General features: G+C 35.5%; 4 protein-coding genes across 4 annotated transcripts; 2 read left to right on the plus strand and 2 right to left on the minus strand.

Moving 5' to 3' along the window:
• The first annotated feature begins 7 nt into the window (after nt 1-7).
• On the plus strand, nt 8-1911 carry LOC117898621 (transforming growth factor beta regulator 1). The gene is made up of 2 exons (XM_034808176.1): nt 8-160; nt 1107-1911. Exons 1-2 carry the CDS (start codon nt 98-100, stop codon nt 1851-1853), a joined length of 810 nt encoding a protein of 269 aa, XP_034664067.1. The 5' UTR covers nt 8-97; the 3' UTR covers nt 1854-1911.
• Nucleotides 1912-2636: 725 nt separating this feature from the next.
• Nucleotides 2637-4065, minus strand: LOC117898625. Its single transcript, XM_034808181.1, has 3 exons — nt 4019-4065; nt 3146-3428; nt 2637-2913 (listed from the first exon to the last, which is right to left on the minus strand). Exons 1-3 carry the CDS (start codon nt 4048-4050, stop codon nt 2761-2763), a joined length of 468 nt encoding a protein of 155 aa, XP_034664072.1. The 5' UTR covers nt 4051-4065; the 3' UTR covers nt 2637-2760.
• A 2472-nt stretch (nt 4066-6537) lies between these two features.
• On the minus strand, nt 6538-8363 carry LOC117898624. The gene is made up of 3 exons (XM_034808180.1): nt 8122-8363; nt 7557-7703; nt 6538-7217 (listed from the first exon to the last, which is right to left on the minus strand). The coding sequence occupies exons 1-3, from the start codon at nt 8263-8265 to the stop codon at nt 6975-6977; spliced, it is 534 nt and encodes a 177-aa protein (XP_034664071.1). The 5' UTR covers nt 8266-8363; the 3' UTR covers nt 6538-6974.
• A 1130-nt stretch (nt 8364-9493) lies between these two features.
• On the plus strand, nt 9494-10960 carry LOC117896033 (zinc finger protein 830; the record flags this gene model as incomplete). The annotated part of the gene is made up of 2 exons (XM_034804041.1): nt 9494-9564; nt 10211-10960. Coding segments are annotated over 2 exons (675 nt in total), but the record flags the coding sequence as incomplete, so codon positions are not given.
• Between the last annotated feature and the right edge of the window lie 1430 nt (nt 10961-12390).

Genomic DNA, 12390 nt, shown 5'->3' on the forward strand with positions numbered 1-12390 from the left:
CATCGAAGAAAGGAAATCATCGATAGTAATTCGATAGTTTCACATAACATTCAAGATTTGTTTTGTTAAAAACTCTGTTTTACCTTTTGAAGTAATCATGCATTTCAATTATAAGCGCAAATACGACAGATTGAAGCGGTGTATTAAATTGTATATACTGGTAAGACAACTGTCTGTGTGTTTTCGTAAAGCATCAAAGAGCAATTATAATGCTGATCGGAACTTGTTAGTTAAACGATTTTGTTTGTTTTAGTTTTTGAGTTATTCAATAAAAGGATAGACTATTTCAATGCAATGAACAGCACAACACATCTAAAGATGCTTACATACTAATGTACATACAGTACGTTCTGCGATATGCCGATATATGTACATATTTACGTTATGGTAACATATGTACATATGTAAATACATTAAATGTAGGCTCACCTTCAGTATTTAGGGGAAACATATGCCCTATCGGAATGAGAAACGAAAATAGCATAGATCGCCTTTGTTAAACAAACTTTGATGATCGCTGTTATAAGTTCCTTGAGCCAATTTTTATTACCTTGGATAAGGGATACAATTAAAGCGGCATGTTAGATTTGTGCTCCAAGTGCTTCAAAAACCGAGTCGATATAGCCATGTCTGTCTGCCCGTCTGTCCGTCCGTGTTATTTGACTCCTGTTTCTCAGTGACTATCAGAGCTACAGCAAATCAATTTTGCATCCAGACTACTTTAATATCACACTGAATCAAGTTTGTTTCATGTTTGGGACGATAGCAAAAACAGAATATGCTAAGCCAGTCCAGGGCTCGAACACAGGGACCCTTGTATCTGAAGTGTCGAGTTATCCCACCAGGCCACACTTTGATTTGATTTCTGCAAGCATAATGCAGCTTTTATCGGCTTTAGAATCGGTTTGGTAGTTGACATCATTGGACTAACAGGAACAAAATAAAGAAAGAAATCAAGTCGTTCGAGCCAACGACTGCTGTGGGATGTTGTTTTTTAAGACAGGTCTACACAAATATGTATGTAGAATTGTATATGTACATATGTACATGTCTGGAATCTTCATATCTGCTTTCCAAAATTTACTTCATTTCACGTTTACTTTTAGGAAAACTCCTGCCTAACTGATGAAATCTGCCATCTTCAGTCTGAACTAGCTGCTACACGATCACAAAGGATTTATCTTATTAAGCGACTAATGTTTCACGAAGGTTTAGAAAAGGCCAATATAGTACGCAACTGCGTTTTAAATGGAAAACCCGAATCTAATGAGAATTTCATACGAACTTTGAACAAAAAAAAGCAAAGTATTGTATATCCCAGTGAAATTGAAGAGGATTCTCAAAATGGTTCTACATCAAAAAACAAAAAATCTTTTCCACTTCACTTAAATAATTTACTACTACATTCACTAGGCGATATATCGGGGAGTTCAAATTTCCATAATGAGAGTTGGATATATCCTGTTGGTTATGTGGCCACCCGAATTTACGCCCATCCAAAAGATCCATTAAAAAAGTGTGTATTTACTTGTAAAATTTTAAATAACGCTGGAGTACCTCAATTTCAAATAATACCTGATAACGATTTGGATGGTGTATTTTTTGGAGAAACCCCAAATATGTGTCATGCAGAACTATTGAATACCATTCAGCGGTATGCTAATACCAAAATACCATTTACCGCGCAGGGAGAATCCTTTTTTGGCTTGTCGAATCCAAAAATTCAATCACTGTTAAGGCTAGACCCTGGATTTCAACGATGCTTTAATTTTAAAGGATATAATGTCCAGAATCAAAAATCGTTAAACAATCCAGGATTATCATTTGAGACTCTTCAAACATTTTTGACTTGAAACCAATTACACTTATAATTTAGACACAACGAATAAACTTGAATTTGTAAAAAAAATATATGTATATACAATTTTCATATTTAGGTGAACGTATTTGGTGGATTATAGAATCGGAAATGCGTTTGCGTGCAGCAAATGCACTTTCACTCATAGCCAAATAAATATTCCCAGAGCATGTACAAATAAAATCTTGCGAACATTAAGGAACGTATTTAGTAAGAAGCCAATTCAAAGTTGGAGAACAAAGAGGAGGAACGCTGTGAGACCCGTTCGTACGCTTCGTAAATGCTATACCCGGTACTCCGTCAGTATATACATGTAACTGCGTTTCTTGTTTTCTCGTATCAAAATTGTGAATGCCACAGATATAACATTTAAATTTGGTTACTCTAGCTCTTATGGTCTCTGAGAACTAGGCGCTCATCAGGGCGAACAGATGTTCGGGACTATATCGACCCGACTATTGATACTGATTAAGAAAATAAATACTTTATAAGGTCGGGAACATATCCTTCGGTGTGCTACATTTTTCGACCACAAAGTCATTAGGTAAATCACACTCTCCGCATCTGTTTTCAATGTTTGCTCGTTGACAATTTGTTCGTTTTCAATTTTCACCTTCGCATTAAATAGTAAGGATATACGAATTAAAAATGCCTTTGTTGGATTTACCTATTTTCGTTTTATAAAATCTAAAATGCTTTGGAAAATATGAGATGTATCATAAAATGTACGAAAATGAAAATAATTAAGCATGATGAACTTAATAATTAGAAATGTCAATTAACATGGTAGCTTAGTTTATCTTGCTTTTATTATCACTAAAGTTTTCTACAATATATAAAAATACATACAAGTACATTTATACATACATATTGTATATACGCAAATAGTGATTCTTCTAAAATTAGTAAACGTAAATTGTTTTTAATTGTGGCTTTAATTCCGGGGGTATCACTGGGCCGTGCTCTACTTTTCGAGTAACTAAGCGCTTAAATCGCCCACTAAATTGCTTACGGAGTCCTTTGAAGCCGTTCTTATCACTTCCCACCAGTAAGTCCTGAAAAAATAAAGAAACATTTAATGGAAGTTTTGCCATATGTACTTATGTACATAGGTAAATATTAATTTCATTGTATGTGCATGCAATGAAACCCCACACTTTATTATTTAGCTACTCTACTAGAGGGAACGAAAGACAGTGAGAGATTATCTAGAATCATCTGACAACGTTAGTTACAATGACTGAACCATCAAGGGGCCCATGCGATTTAGTGAATTTTCTGACTTACTGGATTAATGCAATGGTAGATGTGCGGAGCTGGCACCTTCGGAGGGAAGTTCCACTCATTTTCAATAACATCCTCATGAAAAACAGCTCCATTAGTGATTCCACTACTCCGGACAAATGTTACATTTTGGTTATGTTTAACCAATGTATTATTTACATTTTTTTCAGCTTGCGCGTCTTTCATGTTGGTGTGATAGCTCCTGTACGACGTAGGGAAATTCTGTTGTTGGACTCCAATCTTTGTTGAAGGCGATCTCAAATACTCATCACGTTGGAAAAAGTTACTACGAACAAGATGCATTGTTAATTATCCAGTTATACCATCGATCATTACAAAACGCTGAATCTAGCCACCGAAAATAGTATCCACAAGTTCACACATACATATGTACATATGTGTGTATGTATGTACATATGCATGTACCCATATATGTAGACAAATTCAGCAAAAACAAAAAGAAAGAAAGATATTAAATAATTGTCTAGCCTACCACACAGTGAGCAACCAATTTAGGCTAAAAACAGCGATGAGGTTAAATATCACTCTGTTGTACACAAGAATGTAACAATCCAACCATATCTATGCATATGTGTAGATATATTTATTTATATTGCACTTAATAAAATTCATTTTCCTACGTATGCACGAGGTAGAGACACTACAAGCTGATATGTACATGTAGTTTGACTAGAATATCGATTTTCTGCACATGGGTTGTAATTTTGGGTGGTGGCGTTACTCATATTTTTTCACTATCGCCTAGCCTAGCAAACATACGTATGTATGTATGTACATATCTGTATGTACATTTAGAGTGATACAATTTTACACATTTCCACTCTATGCATAACTTTAACATTTGTGTGTACATACATGCATTTGTAATTTAAGAAATACATGAACATATGTACATCATACAAATGTATTTACATTCGTACGAAGCGTATTTTTGTTTGTAAACTAATAATATCCCACAATATCAATACAAAATGTCGTTCGAAAATAAAAAGACATTTTGATTTTCCTTTTCCAGTTCAATATTAGCTTATTATTTTGCTTCTGATAGTGCAATACTCTCTGAATTAAAAAAAAATCAAGTTTAACCCAGTACAGTGTTTCAAATAGGTCTGCATACATACATACGGCTCAAATTTACGTTTCTTCCAAATTAAAAAATTAGAACATTAAATGGATTAGAAAATAAAAAAGAAACTAATTCAAATTTAATTGAAAATAGCTGAAATTTCTTTGGTCTGGTTTACCAGACTTGTGTACACGCATCGAACTGCATATATCACTATCTTGCCTCACACTCTCGATCGTTCCCGGACCATTCATTGTTACAAATAAACTAAATATACGTTCTCTACATAGGTTTTTAAACTAGCTCAACAGCAAGCGAAAAAATTCGTCAGCCCATCAAGGTGGAATGAATGTGGAATGGGCCGCACAAGTGCTTCCAAATTTTAGTTTGGTCCTGCAGGAACCAGCCCAGCAACCCTAAAAGTAGCGCTCTCACGGGACGCCTGGACTGTCGGCAAAAACTATTCAGATTACTGCCAAATGTTTCCTTGGCGCAGATTGCCAAGGTGAGGACGCTGATATACCTCATCGACAAAAGCAGTGCGAAAGGCAGGTTTCCAATGGAAGTGGAATGGAAGCGGCATTGGACGTCGTCTGTTGTAGAAAGCAGCGGTAGCGGAATTTGGTGAGGTCTACATATCTGTAGGGCAGATTGGAAGATCGTTAAATTTGATGCAACGCAGGGCCCCACGAATCAGTGGTGGTCGTCCTCAGCAAGGAGTCCCCGATAGAGGTAGCCTACGGGAAGTTGAATTCAGATCGACTGGGCTCGTGAGGAACAGGGGAAGACAAGTCTGCACTCCTGCGCCTGATCCTCACGAGCCCTGGAGCCACGACTGAGTGCCCAAAAATGGCCCCAGAACTGTGCATCCACCTAAATTCAGCTTCTCGTGATAGAGCCTGGAAAGGCTGAGCTCACCCCAGCCTAAAATAGGTTCCCTGCAACATGTGTATGTATGGATGCACATATGTACATGCATACTGACTGAACAAGGTGGACAAAAGTATTTTTAGTAGTAGACTCGCAACGTTATTCCTCGATTTTTTTGTTTTGTTTTTTTAAATATTTATTTTTTCCATATAATACTGTTTCTATTTTAATTTTTGATTAAAAAATTATTTTGGGTGGTCACAAGCTCGCACGCAAAAGAATAGAAGCCAAAATTGCTCTCACCCAGGTTTAACGAGGGGGAACGTTGAAACAGCTATCTGCTATTTGCTCGAGCAAATAGTTGCATAGAGCTGCATAGTTTTAGTTTCTCTTATCTTCAAAAATGTGGATGTGGGAGATTTTCGCGGGGGCTCAATGGGATATACTTTATCAGGTCGGAAACGTTTCCTTTCTGTGTGTTACCCATTGCAACGATCGGGATTTGAGTGTAGGTAAAAGTGTCCGATCCATACCTTACTGTCGAAACTGTTGAATACAATCGGCTGAGAAACGACCGATATTGGAACGTACAGCTGTTCGTTTTTTCCTTTGCACACTGCGTCCATAGTCATATCAGTTTGGAACATTTCTATAAAACCGAAGTATTAAGCGGAATTTAAGATTTTTTAAATAATTAGTTTTTGTTTACGTTCTTTTCGGCGTGTTCTTGTCGATATATGTATAAGCTATCGATAAAAGCCAAAAGCAATGAATTGGGCACGAGTGCAATGGATCGTACTTTTTTCAAGATCCATTTCTCAAAATCCGATCCATGAATTCTTGCATCAAAAACGAAAGACGATCACAATAAATGGATCACGGATCGGCAGAACATTGCAACAGCAGAAATTCGCATACAGCACTGGCCCACAGAATTCGCGGCGACCATTAGAAGCCAACAGGTACCCTGAGTACGCTGCCCAATTCTAACCGTATCAGGGCATAGTTTCAGGCACAAATACTGGCCTACGCGATTTAGCAAGCTTTTAGCAGACAAGTCTGAGATGCAGAAGTGAAGACGTAATTTGTTATTTTAAATTAATGTAAAATACTTGCAGATAGAGTGGAAAGGGAGCATTCTTCCTAGTCTCTCTCAATGGAGTGTGCACCGCTTATGTTCAAATACAATTAAATGTAAGGGCGTGCAATGTCCGTTGTTTATCGTTGAAATCGGTCTCAGAATTGATCATTTTTAGCAGACCTGCGAACCTTTCAATTCCACTTTCATAAAATATATCGGCTCTTGATCACATGATCGTCAAATCATTATAATATATGGTCAGTCTTATAAATATGTACATACATATCTACAAATAATAAAAACCATAAAAATGATTAATGTCAGTAGTTTTGGGCAAGATTTGTACTAAAAGGGGAATGAGAGAAAAACTAATTTATTACTTAAGATAATCCAAACAATCTTTACAAGTTTCAGCTTAATCTGTATCGATATAATTTTTCAATACATTTTTAAGTCTAGTTCGTTCAAAATTCTCGAGATGTAACTTAAAATGTCTAGCGCTGTTTTATATGATATAAATATATCTATTATATGAATGATCGATCTTTGCGAGCAGTAGCTTGTGAACAGTACAAGCTTTCCAGCCTTTTTTGCTTGATTTTAAATGGTGAGAAATATCTTGTAGGTTCATCGATGTTCATTAATGGCTACCAACTTGAAAATCAATAGATGAAATGCCTATTTTACTCATACTATCCAAACGTTCACATATTTGTTTATATATATGTATGTATTAATATGTTTATATACATATAATAATATTTAAACCATTGACTAGTCTAACAGTCATAATTTTACGTTAGTGCTGGAGTGCTCTGTCCTGTCCCACGGCTTCCAGACCCTTTTTCGTCTCTAATCCTTGATCCAGACCCACTCTCATCGTTAGTTTCACTACTGTTTCGATGAGTTTTGGCAGTATTTTTCGATTTAATGGACTCGGAGGTGGGTCTTCCATGTCGTCTATTTGTTTTGCCTACGGGCTCTGTTGTGTTATCTTCCTCATCAGAGCATTCCACGCTGGATATTGATGAATTGGCCTTTAAAGTGATGAACAATGATTTGATATTAATACTTTGAGTAAGTAAAGGTGCACCTATCTACATTTTTAAATAAACATGGTATGCAATTCTTTTTTGTACCCAGTACTCCATGATAAGAGTAAAGATTTATCTAATAGCCAGATCGATAAATTGATTTTGATAAAACAAGTACAAACATTTATTTCGTAGCTTCTAGGAGAATAGTGCCACAACAGTGCAGCAAAAAACTAACTTTTCGTGGCGATTGTGACCCTTTTTTCAACTTATGCTCCCTTTGGTGCAAAGGATAAGAGTATGTACATATGTAGGTATCTCTGGCATGTATCTTTAACTCACCGTTTGTCTGCTTGGCTTGTACTCAAATCCTTTAATTTTTCGCTCCTCTCTCATTTGTGTAAGCCGCATCAAAAGAGAATAATGTTGCTCCACACGATGTAAACATGTTCTGCATATGGTTTTTGGCAACGGATCAGTCGGAGAAATCTGGAAGTAAAAATATTTTTTTGAAATTAATCCACCGTATACATTGACATATCGGGACATCTTAGATTCAACATCTCTCCCACAATTGGGTATTAATTTTTTGTTTAATAAAACCCAGGGCGATGTCAAGCATGTATTAACAACTGTATAGCAAATCTGCAATAAGAAACTGCAGAAACTGTGTAGTCATGAGCATTACGAGAATATAATAAACGTACATTTATACATACATAAATAAACCCAATATTACTGCTCAAAACATTCTGTAAAAATGCAAATGTGTGTATATATGTAAATATTTATGTACATAATGCAAAATTGAAAATATACTCGCAACGACATGGCACTTTGATATTTTTACGTGTATGTTATGTATGTTACCTTAAACATTTTATTTACAAATTGCTTTAATACGTACAGTTATTGGAAGGTAGCCGTTAATTTTTTCAACAAGGCATAGACGTTGGCCGTGGTCACTATATATATGAATTACAGTTCTGTGCATTTCCGAACATAGACGGCAGAGAAACCCTGATATGCAAGCCTTTTCAATACTGCCCATGTCAACAAGTACTTTATTAATAAATGAAAGCGTTGAACTAGGAGATTCTTAAGTTGTCAGATGTCAACATATACAATATTATATTTTCTCTTTATTTCCAGATGTGCTGTAGAGCTGGGAAAAAATCGATTCCAACATCGCCTTAATCGATTCTTTGTTTTGGAGTAAACATCGATTCTTGTTTTGGGAATCGAAGTTTTATAGCGACCACTTGAAAATGGAACGCGAATTGAAGTAAGAAATTAAATGAACATCAAAAACATTATATTCCTCCTCCAGCACGGTATTCCATTTGTTGTACAACTTTTACATTAATTAAATTGTTTACAAAGAAAATTTGTCAAACTTTTTGCAGTAAGGCATGCTAAATATATTATTATTTGAGAGCGAACCATTTGACTGTCTCAATTTTTGTAATTCCAGACGGCATATAATAGTTTCTGCACACTAAGCATATCTCGGGGGAACGTTGGGAGTAAGAGAAAGATGTGAAACTACGGTCCTTCCTCCATGAGGAAAACCACTAATGATTAGAATTTGGAATTAGAATTAGTACTTACAGCCCGATCGCTTAAAATCAGAAAAATACAATTAAAGCCTTCACTTATTAATAAATGTATACTTATTTATATTTATATTTCTAGAGTCAGTTTGAACTATTTTTTTGGCTGTTAAGCAGCTCGTGAAAAAGATTGATCTGCATTTTATGATCTTCTAGGCGTTCTGCTGCCATCTCACATGACCATTTCAGTCTGCTACCTGTTGTTCTCGTCTTTGCAGCAAAATTTTCGTTTGAGCTGCATTTTCGTTTCATTGAGATGAAGCAAGAAGCTTTTTGGTTTGGTTTTAGTTCATGGGTTAGCATGATCTTGCTATTACAGGAGCTCGCACTAGAAGTTTTATCCTATTGCTTAATAAAATGTTGAGCTTGCTCTGCAGCAGTTTATCTCCCTGTTTTTTTGCGACTTAATAGATTATATCACTTATGCTGGAAACCCAGAAGCAAGAGCAGAAAATTTACCCATATATTCAAGGAAGCCTGAAGATATAGTATATCGAACCATTTACACCATATTCCACTATACTCTTCGACCATAAATAGTATCGATAGTGGCATCGATAGTGATATCGATTTTTTTAAAAAGCATCTGTTTCAAGAGATCACAATTTACCAATAATTTATTTCAAAACAAAAGAAGAAACAAATTGAAGAACATGAACAACATGCTTAGCAACAGAAGCAAAAAAACTAAGCGTTTCATCAAAACCTCTAGGCAAAGTGGATTCACCCCTGGCAAAATATCCTTTACCAAAATACATGAAAATAAATTTAAATGTGCGTACATAGGTACATATGTACACATATGTGCGTACTAATAGAACGATTGATTTGTTGGCTAGATTTTTGGAAAGTCTATCTATGGCAGAAGTAAATTTAATGTGGTGGAGAGAACTTTCCTTACGATTTTTTTTAATATGGTTCTTGGCAGCTCGTACTTGCAGACATTTGTTTATTTGTGTCGACATACACCTTCGACATATGTTCATACATATGTACATTCAACGAAAGTTAAAGTAGAGGACGAAATTATACTCTTGCTCTCCTATATCTAAAATTTTAATATTTTTGAGTCCATTATCCGGTCAAAATCGTATCAAGATATTTGATGCTCGATAAAATTTGTTTAAAAATGATTTTAAATCTTTGTCCAGAAGAAAAGATAATGGTAGATTCAAACAATTAACACATTTAAGTAGAATTGCAGTCTATCTGTAAGCTCGGATAGTTTATTATGGGATTAGTCACTAGTTCAGCTAAAAAGTGTTTTGGATTAGGTACAACTTTATATGAGCCAATTGAACCATAATCTGATAATGAGCAGAAAAACATAAAATAATAGGTTTTCAACTTTACATTTTTGGTTTTCTTAACTAAAGCTAACACATACGACGCCTCAGGAATCTTAACATGCATAATATGCCGGATTGTTATCAAGCCAAGTGTCTGGAAGGTGCATGTCAACTCCAAACAACATAAATTAAATGTGGACTTAGCAAAGAAAAATAAGACTACTATTTTAGATGTAACTCCAAAAAAAGAATCTGTGCAGTCACTTTCAAGCATAAATTGTAGCACATACCAAGATAAGACTGTACGAAAAAGTGAAAATTCGGAGACCAGGGTAACTGAACCATTACCTGGTACATTTTTCGATTCAGAGAAGTCAAGTAAGTCTCATCAAGCTGATCCCAACGAAGATGAAGAGTGGATGCGCTTTCAACGAGAAATAAAAATGGCTGCTACAGTTTCTAGTACTATTGTGGCTGAAGAACAAGAAAATATTAATATTAAAAGGCAACTAAAGGAAATAGATGAACAGATAGACAATTGGAAACGATTTATAAAAATAAATGACCAGAAGAATAGTATAATAAATAGGAAGCGCAAATTCAACAAACAAGTGGCAGTACATTCTGATTCAAGTTCAAGTGACGAAGAATGTCGTGTAGATGACTTGTTCGACTGGAGAACTAAAAACATGCATTAAAAATAAGATAAACTTCTATTTCGCAATTGTATATCAATTAATATATCAAGACATGTTCAATGACATGTATGTTATTGAGAATACTTGCGGGAAATCTAATAAACGATTCATGCGTGCATACTGTGTATGTATGAAAAATTGTAATACCTGTACCATATATTTGATTTGTTATTATAGCTGAGCGCAGTAAGTGCAATGGAAACCGATGTTTACCACATGCTCTCTGTGTCTTTAGGTGTCTCAATTCTCAAAAGCTTGATATGTGGGTTAATCCGGGAAGTGAGTTAATTGGGAAATTGAAATGCTATCGTCTTATCACCGCCAGCTTCATCAGTATTTATTTCACTTTCCACTTTAAAACTATGCCTGTCTGTCTGTACTGACTTGTAGCACTCAGAGATCATAAGAGATAGGGCCACCAAGTTAAATAAGGTTACATAAGTACATATGTATGTTCATACGTATCACACTAAGGATACAAACATATGAAACTACATGTTTGCTGAGTACCGGGTATAAAATTTGTGACGCGTACGAAGCGTCTCACAACGTTCCTACTCATTTTTACATATGTTAAGCATAGGGCCCTAGTAGTAGCAAACATTTGGAGGTGATGCATAAAGTTATTAGAGCTTTTTCCAAGTTCAGAGTTTAATTAAAATATATTTATTTATTCACTGGGAAAGATATGGATTCACTGGAAACGAACGGGATTTGACGGGAAACTTTTACAAATGAAGATTGAAGTCCCTAGGAAGTAGAAATTGAGGATCAGGCATTGATGGAACCCAGAAAATCGACAATATTATAAGAAAATCGACAATAAGAAAACCCATTTAAAATTTTTCAAATCTCTTCAAATTACTTTTAAATACTTTAAAATAAATTAGAAAGTTTTTAAAGGTTAATAAATTGTTCTATTACAATTACGAATATCCGTGGTACACTGAAGGTTTAGCGACACATGTGATTGCAATCAGATTTCTTGGAGCGCCGTTTGTGTCGTCGGGACTTTCGTTCTTTCTCGCCCATTTTAGGGTAGGCATCCTTCTGCTTGCTGTTTAGTTTAAAACATCCCTTTCGTTTTTCTCCAGATACAGATTCAAGTCTCTTTATGTAAGTTTCTTGATTCTATTTGAAATATTTGGGTTGCTTTCATCAGCGGTTCTTAAGACGCATGTCTGCCAATGTGAACGCCTTTACTGTTTCATTGCGTCTCTTCCGATATTGATAGCAGACGTAAGCAGTGTGAAAAGGCTATTAAAAAATAATCTACGCAGTTTCACCATGATTTAAAAATGTTTAAGTTTTATTAACTTACTCACAACGTTCCCGTACTTAGCTATAGTATTCTCGAAAAGTAAAAAAACGTTGCGCCCGTTCACAGTCAAAGTAACTAAACATGTTATAGAGATGGTCATTTTCAACACCTTTACTGTCAGCTGCGTTTCGATTCCATGGCTCGGGCAATGCTGGTATTTTGTAACCGGCGTTGGCAAGTGTCATATTCCGCTCGTGAGAATTTCTGGGGTCTACAGTCTCACACTTGCATACGTAAGTTGAACTTGGATCTTGG

This window comes from Drosophila subobscura, chromosome O (assembly GCF_008121235.1).
Source record: "Drosophila subobscura isolate 14011-0131.10 chromosome O, UCBerk_Dsub_1.0, whole genome shotgun sequence".
NCBI classification, from domain to species: domain Eukaryota; kingdom Metazoa; phylum Arthropoda; class Insecta; order Diptera; family Drosophilidae; genus Drosophila; species Drosophila subobscura.

Coding starts and splice junctions, on each gene's coding strand:
- LOC117898621 (XM_034808176.1), top strand. CDS start 98: ATGCATTTCAATTATAAGCGCAAATACGACAGATTGAAGCGGTGTATT. Junction 161..1,106: donor GTATTAAATTGTATATACTG/GTAAGACAACTG, acceptor GTTTACTTTTAG/GAAAACTCCTGCCTAACTGA.
- LOC117898624 (XM_034808180.1), bottom strand. CDS start 8,265: ATGGGCAGTATTGAAAAGGCTTGCATATCAGGGTTTCTCTGCCGTCTA. Junction 7,704..8,121: donor ACGGCTACCTTCCAATAACT/GTACGTATTAAA, acceptor TTTTACTTCCAG/ATTTCTCCGACTGATCCGTT. Junction 7,218..7,556: donor ACAAGCCAAGCAGACAAACG/GTGAGTTAAAGA, acceptor ATCACTTTAAAG/GCCAATTCATCAATATCCAG.
- LOC117898625 (XM_034808181.1), bottom strand. CDS start 4,050: ATGTTCATGTATTTCTTAAATTACAAATGCAT. Junction 3,429..4,018: donor TTCTTAAATTACAAATGCAT/GTATGTACACAC, acceptor TCTTGTTCGTAG/TAACTTTTTCCAACGTGATG. Junction 2,914..3,145: donor TCTACCATTGCATTAATCCA/GTAAGTCAGAAA, acceptor TTATTTTTTCAG/GACTTACTGGTGGGAAGTGA.